The sequence below is a fragment of the Xiphophorus hellerii genome, chromosome 20, assembly GCF_003331165.1.
Source record: "Xiphophorus hellerii strain 12219 chromosome 20, Xiphophorus_hellerii-4.1, whole genome shotgun sequence".
NCBI classification, from domain to species: domain Eukaryota; kingdom Metazoa; phylum Chordata; class Actinopteri; order Cyprinodontiformes; family Poeciliidae; genus Xiphophorus; species Xiphophorus hellerii.
Genome location: NC_045691.1, coordinates 17,996,566 through 18,018,850, shown reverse-complemented (window position 1 = coordinate 18,018,850; position 22,285 = coordinate 17,996,566). Strand labels below are relative to the sequence as shown.

The following is a 22,285-nucleotide window of genomic DNA, read 5'->3' as shown; positions in this document are numbered from 1 at the left end:
AAGATCCGGCTCTTTAAACTCCTAAACGGCTCTTCCCTTAATGTTGCTAGCGCTACAAATTCCGTATAGCTCAGTAATAAATATGCATTCAAATACTGTTGGTTAGTTACACTAAAAACGTTGTATGTGAATACCTTTAATTAATTTCATTTTACAAAATGTGAAAGTTTAAATCAGGATTGCACAGAATATAAGTAAGCCTGAATCATATTATTTAAAGCATTTACTGTAAAGAATACAAACTTAGTTTAGAAAACATAATGTATTTTGTATTAGCTTTGTGCTGTTTCTTGCAAGGTTAAATTAGAATGAAGATTTTGTATTTAGTGGTTTACCTCAGTCCACAACATGGCAATCATACAGTGTTTGTAAACCTTCAATGAAATTTACAGAATTACAGGGGCCTTTGAGAGCACTTTCCTCTCCTTTGCTTATCGTACCCAGTTCTGCTTATTAATTTGATGATTTAAAAGTGTCTAATCAGATTTAAGTTGTGACGCAGTAAACCCAGTGAAAGTATTTTGACCTCTACAGCCTGAAACTACCTTACTACACAAAATATCCACATAAAAAAATTAAGTCATTCATGTAAAAGTGATAGAAAATAAAGCTGACTTGGTCACAGACATCAATATTGATAATTATATTCATCCGCAACAGAAAGAATACTTGTATCATTTAATTTACTAGTGTTATAAATTAAAATCCAGTCTGAACTCCTCACAATTTTATTGTGAAATTATGACATGATAACCTTCATCACAGATGAACAGTATTCATGATATACTTGGAATGAAATGAAATACAAAATGAAAAACAAACAAGCAGCTTCAACACAGAAGGCATATGTTATGAACACAAACATTACTTTTTTTATAACAACATAAAGACTTTTAGTGAGCTTAAACCTCCTTCTGTTACACAGTTTTAGGAACAGAGGCTCACAATATCTACATGCTACTGGTTGTTCATTTGACGAATGTTAAGGGTGTCGCGCATCATCAGGTCACGAAGCCGCCAAAGTGCATCTGCCATTGTCTTGTGGGCCCCCTTGCTCTTCAACCAGTGGGACGGCAGTCTGCTTTCTTGCTCTTTTGTCAGACGCACATCTTGTTTTTTTACTGAAAAAGCAGGAAAAAACATGAAAGAGGAAAACAGAAATTACTTTACTGACCCATCACAAAATATGAAAAAGAAATATTAATCCAATTAGAGGCCAAATATTAAAATCAAAATTTTTATATGTGTGCAGTGTGTATAGGAAGATATCACATGGAGGCTTTTGTCATCACTACTAAATGTATTTTTAAACATCGACTATCAAAATGTTTTTAAAAGCACCTGTGAGAGCATGGTCCCATTTGCTGACAGTGGAAGATTCTGCATTGAGGCCCTCAATGTATCTGAGGTAGGCCTCTGAGTGCAGCAGCCGCTGAGATTTGGCAGGGGGAGACACAAACACTGGAGTGGAGGGCTGGTGGAGAGCTGGTTGGCCCAGATGGCTTTGTCCTGGGTATGGAGGAGGAGCCTGCTGTCCCGAGCCCAAACCCACCTGATGAAAACAATCATTATTTATTAGATTCAGATTAATTCACAAACATCAAATGAAACATATGCACTGTGCCTTGCAAAAACACTCGTATTCCTTGAATATGAATAATAAATTTTGTTACATCACAACCACAAACCTCAATGCATTTTATTATGGGACAGGAAAACACATAATTATAAAGTGGAAGGAAAGTAATACTTGGTTTTCAATATTTTCTTATGAACAAAAATCTTGAAATTAAAGCTGCACGACATATTGATTCACAATCTTCTAGGTTTGTAGTATTACTCTTGTAAAGAACTGCTTGGATGCAATATTTAGTTGGATATTTCAAGTCACATTGTGCATGCCTATGCTACATGTGGCCAGTTGGATGGTCTGTAACTGTGTAATTACCTCTGATGTACATTTTAGTGGCTAAGATGCTAAAGTTCACACAACATAGAGGAGAATTTGCAATGATGAAATAGGAAGAAATGAGTCAAAACAATGTTTGTTCATTTTAAGTGATACAGTCATCGCAATATTCAGCAACAGTTTCGAAACTACATGTTTTCCTGATGTCATGCAGCCCGTATCAAAAATACATGATAGCAACAACTTACAAGAATAAACATGAAAGTAGCTTGGTAAACCGTATAATATAAAATGCACAATACTCTTACTACCACCTCCTAAAAGCAGATGTACACCAGATCAATAGGCTTTAAAAATATTGTTTTTTATTGTTTTTCAATCATTATAACAGAGCCAAAATGATTACCTGTGATCCATGCATGTTTCCTGCTGCTGATCCAATTCCCATGCCGTTAACACCTGTGAGGATATTCAACACCATAAGCATGATCACACATTGAAGGACACCTATTATTTCTAATACCAATTCAAAACACATTATAAATGAACTGCGATTGTTTTGATTTGACTTAAAACATAGCAATTATAATTATATAATGCCTTGTTGCAGAAATGTGCTCCACAAATAAACTTGACCTCAGAAGAAGTGATCTTTGGTAGGTGTATATTTTGTTTATCCAGTTAGAACTGTTTATTTTTACCTAAAATAAATAAATGGTGAATAACAACCCAACCTCAAAATGAGACCGACAAGTCATCAAAAAGGGAATCTCAGCCTAGTGACACAGGTAGCCCCTCAAGCGTCTCAGATTGGTAGACAGGAAGCAACTGCGTGGCAAATGGAGGGGTGGCTATGACGGCACTCTTACCAAAGGACGGCATTCCACGGAACCCAGGCATAACGGGCAGAAGATGTTGGGGAAAGACAGGCATCCCCATGTGATGTGGTGGTATACCAGCCAAACTGACCATGCCTTCAACATGGTCCATCATAGCTGTCCTATATACACCCATCACACCTTCTCAGGAGGGGACAGTGTCAACACAAGACAACAACATGCATCAGTCAAACATGCACTCCCTACCAAGCATGCATTAGCAAGCTGATAAGCTGTTAACTCGATGATCAAGCTGTAATTGCAACAAAATGCAAACAGAAAAGGAAAACTATGTGAAGCAAGTGCATCACATTGAAGCCAGGCAGACACATTATGAGTGATGTATATTACCACTTGTATGTTCCTATAAATGAAGTGGTATAATGCTGGAACCAATGTAAAATTAAATCACAACGCACTGACATGAGGTTGTAAAGACACAAACAAGCAGGAGATGTTAGCAGTTTAGCTTCTCCTTCCCGTCTTTTAGGGTACAGTGGGCATCCATCTGCATCCATGAGGGGTTACCTGACACAGGCGTCATGCTGGGATTTAGCATCCCCATGGGGGTTGGGGCAGGCACTACCCCCATCAGTGCCCCTACTGGGGTACCTGCTCTTGGGGACGTCTGATGATGACCCCTCTCGCGCTCCTGTTGTTCAGCAACTTTAGCTGCTCGCTCTGCATAACAAAGAGGTTAAAGGTTCAAAGTCAATGCAAATATAAGTACAGCACCCTACAAAAGTACTCACAGCAACACATTGAAGTTTTCAGTACTAATTTGACAAAATGTGAAAACGTTTAATGCCCATGAATGCATCTGCAAAATGTCCAAAATTAATAATATAAAGTAGGATTTCTTACCTTCATACTCTGCTTTCCTGGAACTATCCAGGTTCCTCCACTCTGTGCCAACAAGACGACTCAAATCCCCAAAAGAGAAGTCCGGGTGCTGAGCTTTGATGACCGCTCGCATCTCGCTACTGAACAGGATGTAGCCACTCATGTTGATTTTCCGCTTTGAAGCTTCTTTCTTTGCAAGCCCCTTCATGGATTTAGGAGTTGACTGTAACCAAACATGCAAATACAAGATCTAACAATGTGCAAGTTTTAAGGACAAGCAATCAAACACTATTCAATCAAATAGTCTCCCTGACCTGTGGAGGGGTGTATGACATCATGTCCATGTCACTATTCATAGAGGACTGCATCTGAGGAAGGGAATGATCCCCCAGCTCCCCATCATCATCCCCAAGATCTTCCAGCTCTTCATCGGTCATATCAGCAAACTTAGCTTCAAGTTCCTCAATTTTCCTGTCCAGCAGAGGAGATGGTTCTTTCTGGGGAACTATCAACTTCCTGAAGACAAAAAACAAACAAAACTCACTCCATCACTCTGACATACCTTTCATAACTCACCTTTTCTTTTTCAAGCTTATAATGGTTTTTTTTTTATTAGAGTACACATCTACAAGTTCTGACTTCATAAAAAAGAGCATAAACACAAATAACACCAAATACATATAAAAAAAATTGGTGCCACCTTGGTTGTAAAGCTGAATCTAACTATTCTGGACAGGAGTTTCACATTTACTTGTCATTAAGTAAACATCTTGTCATTTCTTTCTGCCTGAAACATCAATTTAAATATTTAAAAGCAGCTCTTTACCTGAAATAGTAGATTTCATCTTCTACCACCTTCCCAGAGAGGGAAAAACGCTTAAGACCCTTGAATTTCTTCATTTGCTTTTCGCTCTCGATGTAGCGACTCTCACAGAGAAGAACGTTTTCTTCAGGCACTTCAGTGGGCCGACAAGACAAGTATTCTTTGAATGATGCCACAACACACTTTCCTGTGTAATCAAAAGTTATTTAATGGCTCTAATCATCTTTGCTTTATTGGTTGTAGGACATTACATGTTGATTTGAATTCCTTGCACATTAAAAGGGTTACCTATGATGCAGGTCATGGGACAAGTCTCCTCCAAGTTGCTTAAGAACATTTCCTTCTTGTAGAACATCTTAGTTGGTTCATGCTCTGTCTCTTCAGGATGGATAAAGATGGGACCAAAGAAGTAACCTGCTTCATCTCGCATCCACATTTTCTCAATTCTGGAAATTAAAAAAGAGACCTTTTGAGACGTTTCTGACAGATGACTTCCTTTTAAAGGATTTTTTTATTCTACAAGTATGGGCAATAATCAGGTTAATTACTGTCAATTCCTGATACCAAGGAGACTGAGTATATTTTCACAAAGTGACAGGTTGTTTTTGGTAGCTTTTATTCTTTATATATAGGAAAACAGGATTTTCTATTTGCTAAGATTACCTCCCTTAACAGAGCAAAACCTTCTTTGCGACACTGTATTTCTAAGCAATTAGCAAAAACTGAACCCTTTTAACTATAGAGCATATTCTGACTTTGCTGACAGAGAAACGTCATCCTTATTTTAAAATTATTTTACTCTACCTGCCCACTCGGTGGCGCACCAGTCCATGAGAAGCAATGTAAACACAGTCTCCCACTTTCAGCCACAGGTTGTTGTAACAGAGTTGCTCATAGTACTGACAGCCTGGTTCTCCGTTGGTCACATCCAGTGGAACATCCTCCCGCTCCTGTGAACATTAAATGGTTCTGATGTAAAAATAAACTGATCGTTTTCACCTAAACGACAAAGCTGCTACTTACTTTGTCTATAATACCATCAGTCATTTTGCTTTCTTCTACAATCTCTGTTGGCTTCTCATCTTGTTTGGTCACAAACATAGAAGCGACTCGGACCACCGGCAGGGGGACGTCTCTGGGAACAAATCGAACCGAGCTGAGGGGCATGGCCCACATCTTGATCTTTTTAAAGGACTTTGACTTGGCAGAGTAGCGAGACTCGCAGACGTAGACATCCTCCTGCTTGAATCCTTCTGGGGAAAGCTTGAAGTACTCCTTAAATCACAAGCATGTTCAATCAAAACTCAAAAAGACAAAGAAATTCTCAACAACATTAATTAAATGCAGATTGACGCAGCAAATGTATACCTTCACAAACATGACCACGCACTTCCCCAGAATTTTGCTGATAGGAGCTTTGTTATAATAATCGCTCTTGAAAACTTCTTTCTCCAAAAATTTTCTTGTTGCTAGATGAAATGTTTCATTTGGCCTGTAGAACCAGCAGCCATACAGCCACTTCTCCCCTGTGTGTTTCAGAGGTTGGAAAGAGAGGCCCAGATCAGCTTTAAACATGTTAAAACGAGGATTTAAGGTACAGTGCACGAAACTCTATATTGCCAAAAATATTAAGATAAAGAAACTCCACTCAAAATTATAGATTTTAAATTTGAGCTTTCCCACACTTAGCAGCTTAAACTCTTCTGAGAAGGCTTTCCACAATGTTCAGAAATGTGTTTATAGGATTTTTTGAAATTTATAAGTGTATCTTTGGGAAATTTTGAAAATTCCCCCAAACATGTGATATGCTAATCAATCTTTTTGTGCTTACATTTGCTTTTACTTTTTTATGAATCCCTAAAGATGGAGAAACAAATGTTAAGTAGAGATAATGTTTTTTCAAATTTAGCAACCTGGAATCCTAAGAACAAGCAAAGTTTGAATCAATGCATAAAATTTACCAGTATGTTAAGTATTTCATTCAGGCAGTCTTTTGTAACTGTGATTTTGCACCGGTTGATATTGCAATGATAATTGCGATTTAAAATAATATTTTACACCATATTGCCAATACTTTTCACAATACAGTGAAAAAGCAAGGAGAAAAAAAAAACCTGATAACATTAAGATTAGATTTTATGCTTTATAATATGATGAGACTTGCCTGTATCATCTTCCCAAAGGCGTTCAATATAAATTATATGTGGCTGAAGGTTAGGCTCTGCAGGCTCCACATAAACATAATCTCCCACGTGGTACATGCTGTCCTTGAAGCTGCAGTCCTGACTGTACGTACGCTGAACCTGCCACGAGCCTCCAACAGTGCCCTCTCTCTTCTCTGCCTCTGTGAAAAAAAAAAGTTTCAATTAAAACAGCAACATATCCTGAAAGTTTTCATAGTGATACTGAGGAAACGGATGATGTTTCAGTGGATACCCCTTTTCTCCTCTTCTCTCTTAATTTTGTCCTCCTCAATCTCTTTGGGAAGCTTTTCCTTCTTTTCCTTTTCCACATCGCTGTGCAAATGCTTCGAAGTGTAGCTGAGGGCGGGGGACATTAGGATCTCTCCATTTTTACACAGCTCATCTCTGATACGAATGAAAAACTGCTGCAGCTCCACTGCATCCTCAAAGATCTCTGAGTCAGTCCTGTAATGAATGCATGGTATAAAACTAGCTTTGGGTTTCCTTTAAAACACAAATTAGTGGACTTGCAACAATATCTGACCTATTTAATCGTCTGGCCTTTTCCAGAACTTCAAACATGTGGTCCTGAAATACATCCAGCCTCTTGTAGCGGCCCCTTTCCACATTTTTTCTGACAATATCGAAATTGAGCGCTGGCTTCTCTGGGTTGGTGGGATCTGCAGCAGGAATCTCTGCAAGAGAATCACTGTAACAACGTCCTTCATCGTCTTGGTGACCGAGCACAGATACGAAGAGACTCCGGATGAGTTCCTGGATGAGTCGAGGCACATCGGGAACGTGATTGTCCTCTCCTCCTTCCAGGTCCCGCCTCGTCTCCAATAGCACCTTGTGCAACAGCAGAGCGTCGCGGTAAATCAAAGACTCAGGCTCGTTGTAGGTGCACGCATTGTTGAACATGAGCACCAGGTCTTCGACCAGCGCGTCCACGTCCTGGTACTTGTTACCCAGCATGTGGCTCTTGATCTTCTCCATGTCTACAGGCTTCTTGATGGCGATGTAGTAATCTGGCAGCTCAGCACGAGATGGAAGTCGCAGGAAGATTGTGCTGAGGCGACGGCCTCGCTTATCCGTGTAGTTCTTTACGGCTTCATAAAGCTCATTTAGTTTCTGCTGTAAGGGTGTCAGGTACTTGGACTTTTTCAGAGAGAGGCTGTTCTTTCCTGGAAAAAAAAAGGCAGATGGGTGTGAATATTTATTCAAATGTAAAATCAATGGATTACTTCATACCAAAAGACTGAAAGACATACTTATTTTTAACTTTGGAGACATAATATCATCATCATCAGTTGCTGGCCCAAGATCTCTGCGTCTGTCTTCCATGATCTTCTCAAGAATGTCTGCGTCATTGTAGACCTACACAAACAACAGAGATAGGAGTCTGTGGTGTGGATTGCACTGTAGTGGCATTTTTTAATAATGCTTATGAGAACAGGAAATTAATTAGCTCTTAGTATTTTGGCATTTTTAAAAATAAGAATCAACTAGGACTACTGAAAGAGAAACAATGGAAGACAGATACAAACTAAATGTTACCTGGGAGCCTTCTTCATTATAATGCCTGGCATTGCGGAACATCAGCTTCATATCCTCCACCATTGCATCCTCAGTCATGTACTTTTCTGAGCGGATGTTGTAGTCTATGGTCCTGAGGTCCATTGGTTCCAGGATAACTTTGTAGTAATCAGGATAGTCCTTCTTAGATGGCTTCACCATGAAGAGGTCACAGAGTCTCCGGCCAGTCCCGGCCTCTCTGGCTTCAGTAACAGAGCCTAGGAGAGCTTTCATTCGATTTTTCTTTGTGTTTTTCTTGTGGCTGGAAACCAAAAAAGGCAACAGACAGAAACAAAGGTTAGTTGCACAAAAAATAGGTGGAGGGCTGAATGTTTTAGAACCAAAGTGTACCTTTTTCTTTTTGTGCTGCTGGTGTCGGACGTGGCCGAGGAGAGCATGCTGTCGCCATCATCATCTGTTCTCTGCAAAAGCTCCTTTCTCTTCATCTAGTGAGGAAACATATTGAGATGCACTGACTTGTAAAAAATATTCATGCTCTTTGATCCTTTTCACATTTTGTCCCATTACAACGTCAAATTTCATTGACATTTATTGGGGTTTGATAAGACAGACAAAGTATTTGTGAAGCGGAAGGAAAATAATAATGTTTCTAATCAACTTTTTTGACTAGATACATTGCTAAAGGTTGCTGAATGACTGTCCTAGCGCTCCTGCCACAGGGCTCAGCATGTTTTCTGGGGAAACCCTGGACAAGTTCAAGGGATATTAATACTTTTGGAAAGGCACTGTTTGAATTCATTTGATACAATACAATTTTGAAACAAAAATATAGCTAATACAACTGAAAATGGAGATCATTCTAAAACATCTGAGACAATGTTCCTGCTGAGCCAGCACATCTGAATGAAAACCATGAGTAAGAAAGCTGAACTGACCTGCTGGATGTGCTGAAGCTTGAGTGCACGTTTGTAGATGGAGGAGTGGGGAACGTTGTAGCGCTTGGCATTCTCAAACATCAGCATCAGATCGGAGTCAATATGCTCAACACTCTCGTATTCATTGTTCTTCATCTTGTTCCTGCAAATAAATATGGGCACTCACATATGGGGCAAAGAAATACTGTAGTGTATGTGGTGACAAAGAAAACTAGAAGACAAAATATTGGTTGCACAAACTACAGAACAGTGGGAAGGGTAAGGTATATAAATATTTTTTCTATAGTCTTATTTTCTTTCTCTATACTTAATCAGATCAGGGAAATACGGAGATCAAATTGAAGACTTTTCCTGGCTGTGTCAAGCCCATTTCCATGACACATGTACAGACACACAGACATGAAAACAGATCGGTATCAGTTTTGTCATACTTGATCTGATGCAGGCAGACCGGCTGATTGATCTGCTGGTAATAATCGGGGTAGTCTTTCCTAGAGGGCAGCTGTAGGAAGGGCTCAGAAATCAGCTGGCCCTGACTGTTCCTGGCTCCCCGAACAGCTTCATAAAGCTGGAAGATGGGGTTGCTCATGTCAATGTTCGAAGTCATACTCTCTGCTTCGGATTCACCCTCATCATAGTGGACAGTCCCTGATAGATGTAGGAAGATAACAAAATATATGTCTATTACAATGATTATCACACTACTTAATACTGAACACCAGTGTGTAGTAGCATCACGTCAATCTGATCAGATAAATAGATACCAGAAAGTATACCCTCCTCATCACTTTCATATTGAAGAGCCATAGTGATAGCTGAGAGCCGGTCTCCCTGGACGGACCTTTTATTTCTATCAAAGAAAGAGAAACATTAAACCAATGAACTCAATTAAGAAAGTAACACCAACATGATTTCAAGAGTTGATACTTTACTACCTGATGCGAATACTGGACTTGATTGGCTCGCCATGTTCCATCTCAGACTTCTTTTGTGCAAAAACCTTTTTAATAGTGTTAGCATCCTGCATCCCAATAGCAGATTACAGCTGGTTATGTCAAATGCCAGAAGCAGCATGCTACACTCAAGTTACAGGTTAAAGACTTACCTTAAAAACCTGTGAACCAGGCTCATTGTAGGCCTTGGCATTCTTCACCAGCAGGTCCACATCTTTAGCCATGGCGCTGACACATCGATAATTACCCAGCTAAGATAAATATTAGATATGTTTTTGTTGTTGTTAGTTGATAAATAAAGTAAGACATCAAACAAATACATAGCACTGAAATTATTAGATCTCTATAAGTGTACCTGGATTTTCTGAGCAATGAGTTTCAGATCTATTGGTTCTTTAATTACAGCATAGTAATCTGGATATTGCTAAACAGAAAAGAGAGAACAGCAAATCAAACCAAATTTAGACATTTTAATGTCTTCTTCCTGTTAAAAACGTTTGTTTTTTTCTTATACCATTTTGGATGGAAGCTTCTGGAAGAGCTCGCTGACCAGGCGACCACTTGGCTCAGTATAGGACACAACAGCGTCAAGGAGCTGCTCCAGAACTTCTTTCAAACAAGCTGATGCACTCTGATTACAACAATTAAGCCCAGAAATTAAAAACGAAATACAGTTTGAAAACATATAGATAATAAAACATTACTACAACTTACATTTCCATATTTTGTCATGTTAAAAACACAAGCTTTAATGTTTTTTTTATTGGAGTACTGTGCGATATGAAGTTTTGCTTTCTGATCAGCGAGGCAAAAGTATTTGAGTCTCAGTCCCAGGCTGCTTTCTGCTTCCTGTGGTATGACTTACCTAAAAGGCACTCATGTTTTTTTTTCTCACTTATAGGACCATCTTGATAATTAGTGAGCTGCACATACACCTGTTTAAAAAGATATATGGTAATAATCAGGTCCGTAAGTGTCACCTCATCTTCAGTGGAACCTCCGGGGTTTTCTTGTGCATTGTATCCATCTTCATCGTCATCTTCATATTCACCCCTTTGAATAAACTCATTCTTCGTCCGGAGGTAGAGGTCCCACAGCTTGCAGGCTGCTCTGTACTCAGGACTGTCCGTCTGTTTTCATTAAAAGAGAATTTAGTTTCACAGCTCTGCCCACTATTAGTAATAGTAACTTTATGAGAATTCGCACCTTATAATAAGTCTTTGCATTGTTGAACAGAAGCTGGAAGTCACTGGTTAGCTGATCAACATCATCATACTCCTCCATCTTTAATTTCTGCTGGATCTTCATCATGTCAATGGGCTGAGACACCACATGGTAATAGTCTGGCTGATTCCTGAGTCAAAAAGGTGACATTTGCTCTGTCCAGTCTTCTTACCTAAATAACATTGTAAAAGTTTTAATAGGTAACTTTGTCCTGACCTTCGTTTGGGTGCTCTGATGAACAGCTCACACAGCATCCGGCCGTGGTCATCCTTGTAATCTCTGATTGTGTTGTACAGCTCATGGCATACAGCAATCTGAAAAGGCAACATTTAAAACACTGAAAATTATCAGCACCCTTCACCATAATAACCCTCCTTCCTTAAAACTGTGTTGAACAACAATTTTCAGAGTTCAAAGAAAAACAGCGACTGAAATGTGTAAAATTACAGGATCCACAGTCGGAATGTTTGAGGTCCTTCTCCTCTTTCTCCCAATTGAAGACACTAACGAAGTCTGGCTATCGTCAAAATCTCCTCCACTCACACTGCTAGAAGGGGACGTCGCCCGTCTCCTTTTCAAGGCCATGACGAACCCCTGAGAACACAAGGGTCAGTCAAGTAACAAATAGGCACAAATTCCTCTCTAAAATGATTATTCTGACAAATGAAACAAGCTCAACTCATATTAATGTCACTGAGTGTAAACAGTGCACAAGCTGAACGTATTTGTTTTTTTAATTGACTTGCCAGCATGCCCTGCAATGGACTGGCGACCTGTCCAGGGTGTGCCCCACCTCTCGCCCATTGACCGCTGGAGATAGGCACCAGCACCCTCGCGATCCCACCAGGGATGACCATGTATGTTAATGGATGGATGGATGGACTTGCCAGTAAACTGCAATAACTGCAAGCAAGTGCTTAGAAGAAGTTCTTGACCCCTCATAGATTTCTATTTTTGCTTTCTGATACAAAGCCATTGAACGACGTTCAAACAAATTATTTCATGAGCAAGCTAATGACTCATCCATGTGCACAAATGAAACCAGAACAACCTATAAAGCACTGCAGGCCTCGCTTGCCAGTTAGTCAGTGTTCACAATTAAAAATGATTACAGCTAAGATGCCTTGAAATTACTGATGAAACCATAAGTTCTGCTCTATTTTGTGTTTTTAAGCTTAATGTGGACTTGTGTTACACAGCTGGATTATGATTCAATACACACCAGAAAAACCAACTCTGATTGGCTGTAAAAAATGAAATGCAGCCTTTGGCATCACATAGCTCAAACTTAAATCTATTTGAGATCCTGTGGCCATCCAAAGAGGCTAAATTAAAACAAAAAAAGAAGAGTGGACCATAATTCCTCCACTGAAATGGAAAAGACACATTGTTAGTTATCAGATACGGCTTGATAGAAACTATTGTTAAAGTTTTTAGGCTTAAAGGACAATTACTTTGTCACATGGGGTCAAGTGGCTTTTTTCTTAATCCATTATTAGAACAATGTACGGTAGGTTGTATTTACTCATTTGACCTTTGTCTGATCCTTGAGTTTATTTGGAAATCTCAAACATCTTGGTTTGATAAAAAGGCATAAGCAGAAAAAATCTATAAAAGGGTAGATACTTTGTCACACCACTGTAGCACCATCATTCACTGGAGTCTCCCATAGAATCACAAAATAATAGACAGAAATTTAAAGTTTAAAAATGCAACATTAAAAATGTGTATTAATTATTATTAATAATTAAATGTGTAATAAAGGTTTTATGTCCTTTCTAAATATGGAAACTGTTGAACAAAGAACCAACTTTGTTACAAACTGCCAGTCTCAAACATAAAAGGCTCCACAGAAACATTTTTAAAGATTGTAAGAAAAAAATAGGCGAAATAATCATCAAGCCTCCTTTAAAAAAAAAATTTTTTTTTAAATCACAGGAAAGTCTTCGTTACCCTTTTCATATTAATCAGAAGAATTATTCCCTTACCTAACAGACTGGTTTTTTTCTCAAATGCAACATATGATATGAGATGAATATTTTCAAAATGAATGTGCAGGAAAGTAACAGGGTTACCTGCAACAAATAGTTAGTAACAATGACCCTTAAAAAAGGAAAGCAGAAGGTCTTTTGGTGGTAAAAATGTTTTATTAGAAATTAAACTTCAAACCATTTTTTTATGGAAATGCAATGGATGCAAGCTGACAAGCACGGCCAGACGAAAGATGATGCACACATGCAAAAGAGCTCCCACATTCATTTGTACATGTTCCCCAACATCAAGCAAAAAAAAAAAAACCTCAACATCTGATTTCTTTGTGTGGAAGTTGAAAAAAATAGTTATTGCAGTCACAGTAAAAAGCAACATTAACCATAACTCAGCTGTGTACAAGAATGAGAAATTCAGAGTTGACAGTAACAGTTTTCTGCAGATTTCAAAACCATAAAACCTGAGATCAAATTACAAACAATCATAAAAATAAATTTCATTGAAACCAATCAGCCCAAATCAAATCTACATCAGTTGATAATTTTGGACACAACACTGAAGTTAAAAAGGAGTGAGCTCATCCAACGTTTTAATCACAAGAGTCCAGAGGGGAACACGATGGTTATTTAGTAATTTAGTATTTTGGCTGTTAAAATATCAGTTGTGGACATCAAAGGCTTTGAAGGTCTGCACTATCAGTCAAACTTATTATGGGCATTCATGCATTTGAAATGCAATATCTGACTAAAAACAGTACACACTGCGATGAGGATTGCAATTCAATATATTATGCTGCTTTAGTTCAAACCTTAAGAAAACTTTGACAACGTTCAAACCAACTCAGTAGGTTTGAATATTGTGAAAAGGTTAAATATTTTTGTTATAAAGTTAAACTTTTGTTTTATTGATTCATTAAACACAAAGTGAAAAAGACTATTTTTTGATTATTAATGAATATTATTATTAATTTGATGATTATGGCTTACTAATAAAAACCCAAAATTCAATCTGAAAATTAGAGTACTACAGAAGATCAGTAAAACAAGAAATACTTTCAACAGAAATGTCAGGCTTCTGAAAAGTATTTCTATGCAGTCAATATTTGGTTGGGCCTGCTTTTACATTAATTACTGCATCAATGCAGAATGGAGGTGATCAGTCTGTGGTTCTGCTGAGGATAAAAGTTCACATCGCTTTGATGGCTGCCTTTAAGTCATCTACGTCGCTTGTTTTGGTGTCTCTCATCTTCTTCTTGACAATGCTACTCCATGGATTCTCTGTGGGGTTTTGATTAGTTGGTTTTCTGGCCAATCGAACACCAGAACACCATGGAATCAGCTTTTAGTTCCTTTGTCAGTGCAGACCATTGCCAAGTTCTTCTTGAAAATAAAATCAACATCTCCATTCAGCTTCTCAGCAGAAAGAAGCATGAAGTGCTCTGACATTTTCTCTTCGATGGCTGCATTGACTGAGGACTTCAGCAAACACAGTGGACTAACACTAGCAGATGACACTGCATCTCAAATCATGACTGACTACACTTCAACCAATGAGGATTTTGTACCTCTCCATCCTTCCTCCAGACAATGGGATCTTGATTTCAAATGAAAGTAAAGCTTTATTTTCACATAAAAAGATAACTTTGGACCACTGAACAAATGGGGTCCAAAGCTATTTTTCTTCTTAGTTCATATGAGACTCTTTTGACATCATCAGGAGTGGCTTGAAATGAGGAAGGCAAGATTTGTAGCCAACAGTTAGGATTTGTCTGTGTGTGGTGGCTCTTAATATGTTGACTCCCGCTTTAGTCCACTCCTTGTGAAGCTCCCACAAATTCTTGCATGGCTTTTGCTCGACAATCTGCTCAAGACTGCAGTTGCGTCCAATATTTAACTTTTTCATCTATCCATCCATTCATTCATTATCTAACATGCTTGTCCTTGCAGGGTCGTGAGTGGAGCTGGTGCCTGTCATCAGGCGAGAGGTGGGGTGCACAGGTTGATAATCCCATCACAGGGCAACACAGAGATAGGACAAACTAACACGTACATGTAACATGTAACATGCACGTATACACTCACACCTAAAGATAATTTAGAAAGACCAATTAACTCATGTTTTTGGACTGTGGCAAGAAGCCAGAGTACCCCAGGAAAACCCACGCATGCACAGGGAAAACATGCAAATTCCATGCAGAAAGACCCCGGACTGGGATTCGAACCCAAGACCTTTTTTTTAGAATATTGTCTTTTTTTTGAGACACTGAATTTTGGGTTTTTGTTACCTGTAAGTCATAATCATCAAAATTACAATAAATAAAGGCATGAAATAAATCACTATATTTTAATAAATCTACATAAGATATAAATGTCTATAAGTGAAATTGTTGACAAAAAATATTGAGCTTTTTCACAGTTCTCTTAATTTTTTATGTGTACCTGTATGTGCTACTGGCAAGGCCAAGTCAAGACAAAGGAGTACCAACAATTGTGCCAATGGAAATTTTGTGAAAATCACTTTTTACTGAATATCAATAAATGTACCATATTCAAAAAGTTTGGCTTTTTCAAAAATTGTCTCTGTCAGATCATGCTGCTGTGGTTTTTTTTTTCTCACATCTTTGCCAGGGTCGCTGACACCTTTGTCTGCATCTGCAAGCAGCCTATTACTATTACATGCACAGGGCCATAAAACATAGTTATATCTAGTAAAAACTACCATTACCCTATAAAAGCTTGAAATGTATACGCTTGTTGGAATACGTTTTACGATGTCAATTAGACAAATTACTGTAATTTTTAATGAGCTCTTCAGTCCCTAATTTCAAAAGAAAAGTAAGACCATCACCATTTAAAATTCAGTTTAAATTCACCTTAAATGACCGACTACAGCAGTGATGTCTGAGGTCTGACTCCAGGTAACAGCCCCCCCTCATCCTATAATGTCACGTAGCAGCTGGCTGTGGTCCAGAGTGCCCACATCAGCAGACAGCTAACCCACTGAGCAGCAGCAGCAGGAGCAGCTGTCCGCCAAGTGTCACTCAGCGTGGACAGGTACAGACCTCCAGACAGCTAACGTTAGCTACAATCAACGGCTGGCCTGAAATATCAAACACTTTAGACAAAGGCTGCAGTTGGAACGAGTAACGTTTTAAATAGTTAAAAAAAAAAAAAAGAAGAAGAAGAGCTGCCATTAGATTGTATCGACGACACATAGCGGAAAATCATTCCTCGTAACCCCCTGACATGCCTGCGTCCTTACCTTAGGTGGGTACGGTAACAAGACCCACAGAATCCTAAGCTGCTAGAAAGCCAATCACCTATCGATTTTAGGCAGGCAGTGAGACCTGTGAAGCTAACGGCTATTCTATTCTGGCTTCCGTTGACTTACTTTCAAAATAAAACGATTCAAACACATTAAAAGGGTTTATCCTAATATTTATCGTCTTATTCTTGAAGAACGTCTAAAGATCCTACACGATTTAATTACATATATATTACAAAACATATTTGTGGTAAATCAGAAATAAAAAATCATGAAATAAGTTGTGACGTTACTGATAACACTATATTCAACTGACTTCCGGTTAGTTCATGTTTCTCGATCACGTTAACCTCGCCATTAAAATCTATTTGGTTTACATTGTACCTATCTGCGTCTTTGTTGTTTGTCTCATTAATAACTTGCAGCAAAAGCTAAGTGACTTTTTGGACATTCTTTCAATAATACCTGTCTTCTTCTACTTGTGGGGTGCATCAAAGTTGTCTTATTAAAAAATTGTTCTCCTGTCTGAGCAGTACATTTTTCTTACTACTTTTTCTCCATTTTTAGTCGTCTAATATTGTTTCCTGTTTAGAAATTCTAACACCTCCATCCTTCCTTTTGGGCTATGTCTCAGCAGTACCTGAACACTGATTGGCAACAAGGGTTAAACCTGTATAACATTATCAAGTGCAGTGGAGTGGAGCGTTTAAAAAATTGGAGGGTGTATAAGACAGAGAGGAGTGAAATGTATCTCATAAATATTATTTTGTTAGATGAGCATGTGCTTGATTGTGATCAGATCATTTCTAGTAAGAATTTACAATTGCATTTTCCTTGTCTCACTTGTGAATAATTATACATGATAGCTGGTGTGTCAAAGCTACACACTTGTATTTATCGATTCCTTTATTGTTTGGATAATAGTTTCTTAAAGTGTTTATCCTCTTTCTGAATGTTACCATGACTAGCATAAAAACCTCCTCTTTATATATTAAAGTTCTGCAAGTAAAATACATAATATTAGCATTAAATATTCAGTAAATCTTTGTTTTAATTGCTTCAGGATCATCAATATGAATTAAACAGCATTTATTTATTATTCCTATTAAAAATACAAAGCTGTTAAATTGTATCATATTACCATCTGTGAGCCAGGGTGTTTACAGGAATATAAATTCTTTTAGCAGTGAGGAATGCACAGAGAGGTTTTTTTGGTATGCAAGAATATTTTTATTTTATTTTTAAAGCCCAGCAAAATTAAAATATGTCAGAAAGCCAGGACTAAAAACACCCAACATTTGCCTTCTTGAATAACTTTGCAGATATTGTTTTGGGGTAAAAAATAGTTCTAAGTTTGTCCTTTGAAAGTATATTGAACTTTAAAATGTAAAAAAAGCAAGTTTATCCTTAGACAGCATTCCTTGAAGGTTAAAAAGGTGACGATTATCACTGTCAGAAAAAAGTTTCTAATGTTTTACCGAAAAGCTTTTGCTTCATGTCTTTACTTTTGGGCAATGTGCTAAATTTAGAATCTAAGGTGGTCAAAGTTTTTGAATGAAAAAAAGTCAAGTTTCATAAATCTGAAATAATTTTAAGACTAAACAAATGCTTAATTTGGTGCATAAAATCAAGAGTGGATTTCCAGAAATACAGAAATTATTTATCTCCCCTCCCTCTTGATTTTTATTTTATTCTGCTTTGCGTTATTTTAAATGATCAATTTAAATTAAGAGTAATTCCCAAATGCATACATTTTATTTTATTTTATTCGACCAGGAGATGGCAGTACCTCGTAAATAGTTCCAAAAATCCAACAAGAAGAAACGTAGAGGAAGCAGGAAGTTTGTGTTCGCTGGTTTTATGTTTGTCCAGTTTTTCATTCATTTTGAAAACGATCATTTTAAGCTCCATATTTTATAAAGCGGGGCCATTATTATCGCTTTTGAACAAACTGATTTATATCGGCGCCTTAAGCAGACCAGAGACAGAAGGAGCGGCGTCTTTATATCGGCGCTAGCTAGCTGCTGCAGAAGCTGCTTTCGAAGTAAAAGCATCTCGTTGTAGAGAGTGAAGACTCCAGGGCTGCAGTTTGGATGAAAAGTACAGTGGACACCAACATGATTAAGGAAAACCCGTGGAAAATACCTCCCAACGCCCCTGCCTGCATGGAGAAGCACCTGTGCGCGGCTCAGTACCGAGCAGGTAAGAAGCAGCTAGCCGGAACACTGGAGGAAAACACGTGGTTTTGCTGGGTCGTCATGTCTACAGTTCGGCAGTTTTGCTACTTCCATATGATAAAATTATGATTAACTACAATGTGCCAACAGTTTTCAAGAACATTTGTGTTCACATAACGTGGAACGGAAAGATCTTTTTCAATATATTTGTTGTTTGCTTTTCTCTACAGATGGCACGCTGCTGCTGGGAGCCTCCAGCCTCTCTGGCAGAAACTGGCAAGGATCCGTTTGGATCTACAGCGAACCGGAGCAAGCCCCCAGCGAGGGGTTCTGCAAAGCTGGTGTGCAGACTGAGGCTGGGGTCACAGATCTCCAGTGGGTGGCTGAAAAGGGAGTGGCTGTAGCCTCAGATTCGGGTAAGGCCTAACTTCACAGAATCTGGCTGAACCACAGTGACTTCAGACTGGGATGAAAATGGATTTCTTTTGGTTATTTGTTCTGTGCAGGTGCCCTGGAGCTCTGGGAACTGGCAGAGGATGAGCGCCTGTTGATGAATCGCTTCACCAGATATGAGCATGACCACATTGTCACCACTGTGAGCCCCATTACTGGAGCGAGCAGTGCTGTCACTGGCAGCATGGACTGCAGGTTAGAGAGTAGTTCACACATAGAGCGATGCATATGTCATAGATAAATATATAAAGATGTTTATGAGCTTTTAACATTTTGTCATGTAAAAACTTGAACAGACTTTACGTGATAGACCAGTACCAAGTGCAGCAAAATTCTGAAGTAGAAGTAATCTCTAGATGTTTTTTTGTTTTTTTATAAATTACAAATCAAACATTTGATGTTTGACTTATTTGTATTCAGCTTCATCAATACATTGTAGACCCACCATAACAGCTGGAAGGTTTTGGGGTATGTCACAACTAGTTTTGTACGTCTAGAGAAATGATATTTTTGCCTGTTCCTATTTCCAAAATACCTCAGTCATATTTGATGAGTGTTTCTGAACTTCCATTTTCATATCCTATTATATGAAAATCATAGTATATGAGATTTTTAAAGTGCACAACTTGATAGTTATCCTGTCAGCTGATTTTTTTTCCACACCTGAGCTGTGAATTTGCAGTGCCAATGTTACCATAGACTTATTTAGTCTCTCTGTGACTAATATATTAAGTGGAAGGCCATCTGTATGTTAGGTTTGCACTTGTTCTTTACTCTTCCCATTTTTTCAGCTAATGGTATGAACAGTACTCCCTAAGATGTTCAGTGTTTGGGGTGTATCAATAAATTAACCATTCTCTAAATTCCTCCTCTACTTTATTCCTGATCTTTCTGATGTGTTCCTTGGTCTTCATGATTCTGTTTGTTCACTAATGTTCCCTAACAAACATCTGAGGCCTTCACACAACAGCTGAATTTAGACTGAGATTAAGTAACACACTATTTACAAACTGGGTGACAATGAAGGGGAATTTTGTTTTATTACATTTTATTTAGTGGTGTGAGATAAAAGGGAGAATCAACCTGTACTTCTGAGATTTTAATTTTTTTATTTGAAAAGCAAGTTAGCATTTTGGCTCCACTTTAGTCATGGACTACTTTCCCCGCAAATGTATTTGTTTTTTATTTAAAATTTGACAGACGTTAAAAAAAAAGAATGATTATCAGAAAACAAAACTTTAATTTGCGTTTTTATCAACTTAACTTTTTTCCTTTCCTCTTTTTTGTGTTCTCTGTACATCCATTTTATTCCTATATCTTTTAAACAGAATTAAAGTCTGGGACCTCAGTCAGGAAACAGTTGTCACCACCTACAATGGTAAGAGAACATCTAAAAATCCATTTCATCAAAAAAAAAAAAAACCCTCAATAGCAAGTTGAAATCAAATTGTTTTTTATTCAGACAACAAGTTGGCATGGTTGTAGTAAATTTCATCAACTGTTTAAAAGTGAATTCATCTTGAATGTAGTTTGAATACAACAAACGTCTAGACCTTCTTTATTTTTCTCCTTGCAGTTCACACAGAGCCTGTTAATTGTGTTGCCTGCAGTCCTACAGATGAGTCTCTCTTTGTCTCCTGTGGCCAAGTAGGATTCCTTTCAATGTTGTGGTTTTATTTATAGTAATGTGTTAAGGAGAAATCATAGTTATTTAACCCAACCTGCAGATTCTGACACACAAAGGGGGAAAAATGTCCTGCAGGTTAATAGATAGTAATAATAATAATAGAGTTTTCAGTGTTGTTTCCTTTCTCTCAGGATGGTCGTGTGTTGATGTGGGACAGGAGGAAGCCAGATAAACCAGCCTCAAGAATAGGTAAGCAGGCTACTGTAGCATGATGTCTTAAACTGGACTACTTTCTTGATAAGTCAGCTTTACAGTGAAAGGTTTGTTTACTTCTGTGGTTTGTTGCAGATGTTGAGTTTCCCAGTTGCTCTCCCACCACTGCTGTTTGGCACCCCCACCAGAGAAGCACTATTGCGTTTGGTAAGGTCCATCAGCAGATTAATGACTGACAGGAGCTCAATTCTCCTTCCCTCCCATTTTTTTTTTTTTTTCTTGCTTCTTCACATTATCATTCTCGTTTTCTTTCAGGCGATGAGATGGGCAATGTGTCTGTCAAAGATTTCCTGGGATCAGAACCGGCACGGGTGAAAAAAATACACAGCCGCAGAGTTAACAGCCTGGCCTTCTCCACAAATAGGTAAAGATTTAATGGGCCAAAATGTACTTTTTGGTGTTTCCTTTCCCCTCTTTTCCTTATAAATCAACAGGTTGTTTTTTTATCCACCCTAGTGTCCCTTTGCTAGCCTCTGTTAGTGACGACTGCTCCCTTGCTGTTATAAACTCTGAACTGCAAGAAATGTGAGTCTTTTCAGTTCACTTAGTAACTCTTGTGTTCTGCATCAGACAATAAACAAACTGCATTTTTTTTTCTACAGATTCAGAGATCGGCGACACCAGGACTTTGCTAAAGGTGTGTGTTGGCTTCATGGTGATTCCAACAGACTCACGACTGTAGGCTGGGATCACCTCGTGCTTCACCACACTATCACTCCAAATACTGAGTCCTCATCTTAGACCTACATGGTCACATGTGGCATATCACAGTGTGTCCAGATGAGTGGTGTCCAACGTCAGTCTTTGGGGGCTGGTGTCCTGCTTGTTTTTATTTCCCTGGTTCAACACATGAAAAGACGGCTCCTCTACAGGCCTCTGTAGAGCTTTGACATCCTGGCAGGACACCAGATCTTGAGGACTGGAGCCGGACACTCATTGATGGTTGAATATAACATCTTATTTAGGAGAAGTGAATTGAAACGTCCAGCTCACAGATATGTGCACATTATTTTGTGTAAGGATCTTCTTCTCTGTCTGGTCGTACTGGTACATGTTGTGTAGCATCTCCATATTTGCACCCTAGACTTTTACATTAAATAAAAGGTAAAGCTGTTATGAAATTTTTTTTGTTATTTGTTGAAATGTTCAGACTGAAGGTATGTAACTTTTATAAAAATGTTTTTTTTTTTTTACTTTTTACATATTTCTTAAAATATT

The 22,285-nt window shown here is 38.3% G+C and overlaps 2 protein-coding genes across 5 annotated transcripts; one reads left to right on the top strand and one right to left on the bottom strand.

The window, feature by feature from the left end:
• Positions 1 to 712: 712 nt before the first annotated feature.
• LOC116710941 (protein polybromo-1-like) lies at positions 713 to 16,659 on the bottom strand. 4 transcript variants are annotated; one of them, XM_032550250.1, is made up of 30 exons: positions 16,535 to 16,659; positions 11,732 to 11,878; positions 11,501 to 11,598; positions 11,267 to 11,414; positions 11,041 to 11,190; positions 10,575 to 10,691; positions 10,416 to 10,484; positions 10,213 to 10,311; positions 10,043 to 10,128; positions 9,872 to 9,957; positions 9,539 to 9,755; positions 9,108 to 9,249; positions 8,563 to 8,657; positions 8,194 to 8,473; positions 7,908 to 8,013; positions 7,181 to 7,820; positions 6,890 to 7,101; positions 6,618 to 6,797; positions 5,822 to 5,979; positions 5,477 to 5,728; positions 5,258 to 5,403; positions 4,742 to 4,899; positions 4,457 to 4,640; positions 3,945 to 4,146; positions 3,652 to 3,853; positions 3,316 to 3,468; positions 2,779 to 2,928; positions 2,316 to 2,368; positions 1,342 to 1,552; positions 713 to 1,121 (listed from the first exon to the last, which is right to left on the bottom strand). In XM_032550250.1, the coding sequence occupies exons 2-30, from the start codon at positions 11,867 to 11,869 to the stop codon at positions 958 to 960; spliced, it is 4,896 nt and encodes a 1,631-aa protein (XP_032406141.1). In that variant the 5' UTR covers positions 11,870 to 11,878; positions 16,535 to 16,659; the 3' UTR covers positions 713 to 957. The 4 variants fall into 4 exon arrangements, with proteins under 4 accessions (XP_032406141.1, XP_032406139.1, XP_032406140.1 ...); XM_032550248.1 differs by lacking the exon at positions 2,779 to 2,928 and having other exon boundaries at positions 11,828 to 11,878; positions 16,535 to 16,658; XM_032550249.1 differs by lacking the exons at positions 2,779 to 2,928; positions 11,732 to 11,878 and having other exon boundaries at positions 16,535 to 16,635.
• Positions 16,660 to 18,341: 1,682 nt separating this feature from the next.
• wdr77 (WD repeat domain 77) lies at positions 18,342 to 22,188 on the top strand. The gene is made up of 10 exons (XM_032548528.1): positions 18,342 to 18,739; positions 18,945 to 19,130; positions 19,221 to 19,362; positions 20,496 to 20,545; positions 20,744 to 20,814; positions 20,986 to 21,043; positions 21,143 to 21,214; positions 21,323 to 21,431; positions 21,524 to 21,592; positions 21,670 to 22,188. The coding sequence occupies exons 1-10, from the start codon at positions 18,631 to 18,633 to the stop codon at positions 21,806 to 21,808; spliced, it is 1,005 nt and encodes a 334-aa protein (XP_032404419.1). The 5' UTR covers positions 18,342 to 18,630; the 3' UTR covers positions 21,809 to 22,188.
• The last annotated feature ends 97 nt before the right edge of the window (positions 22,189 to 22,285 follow it).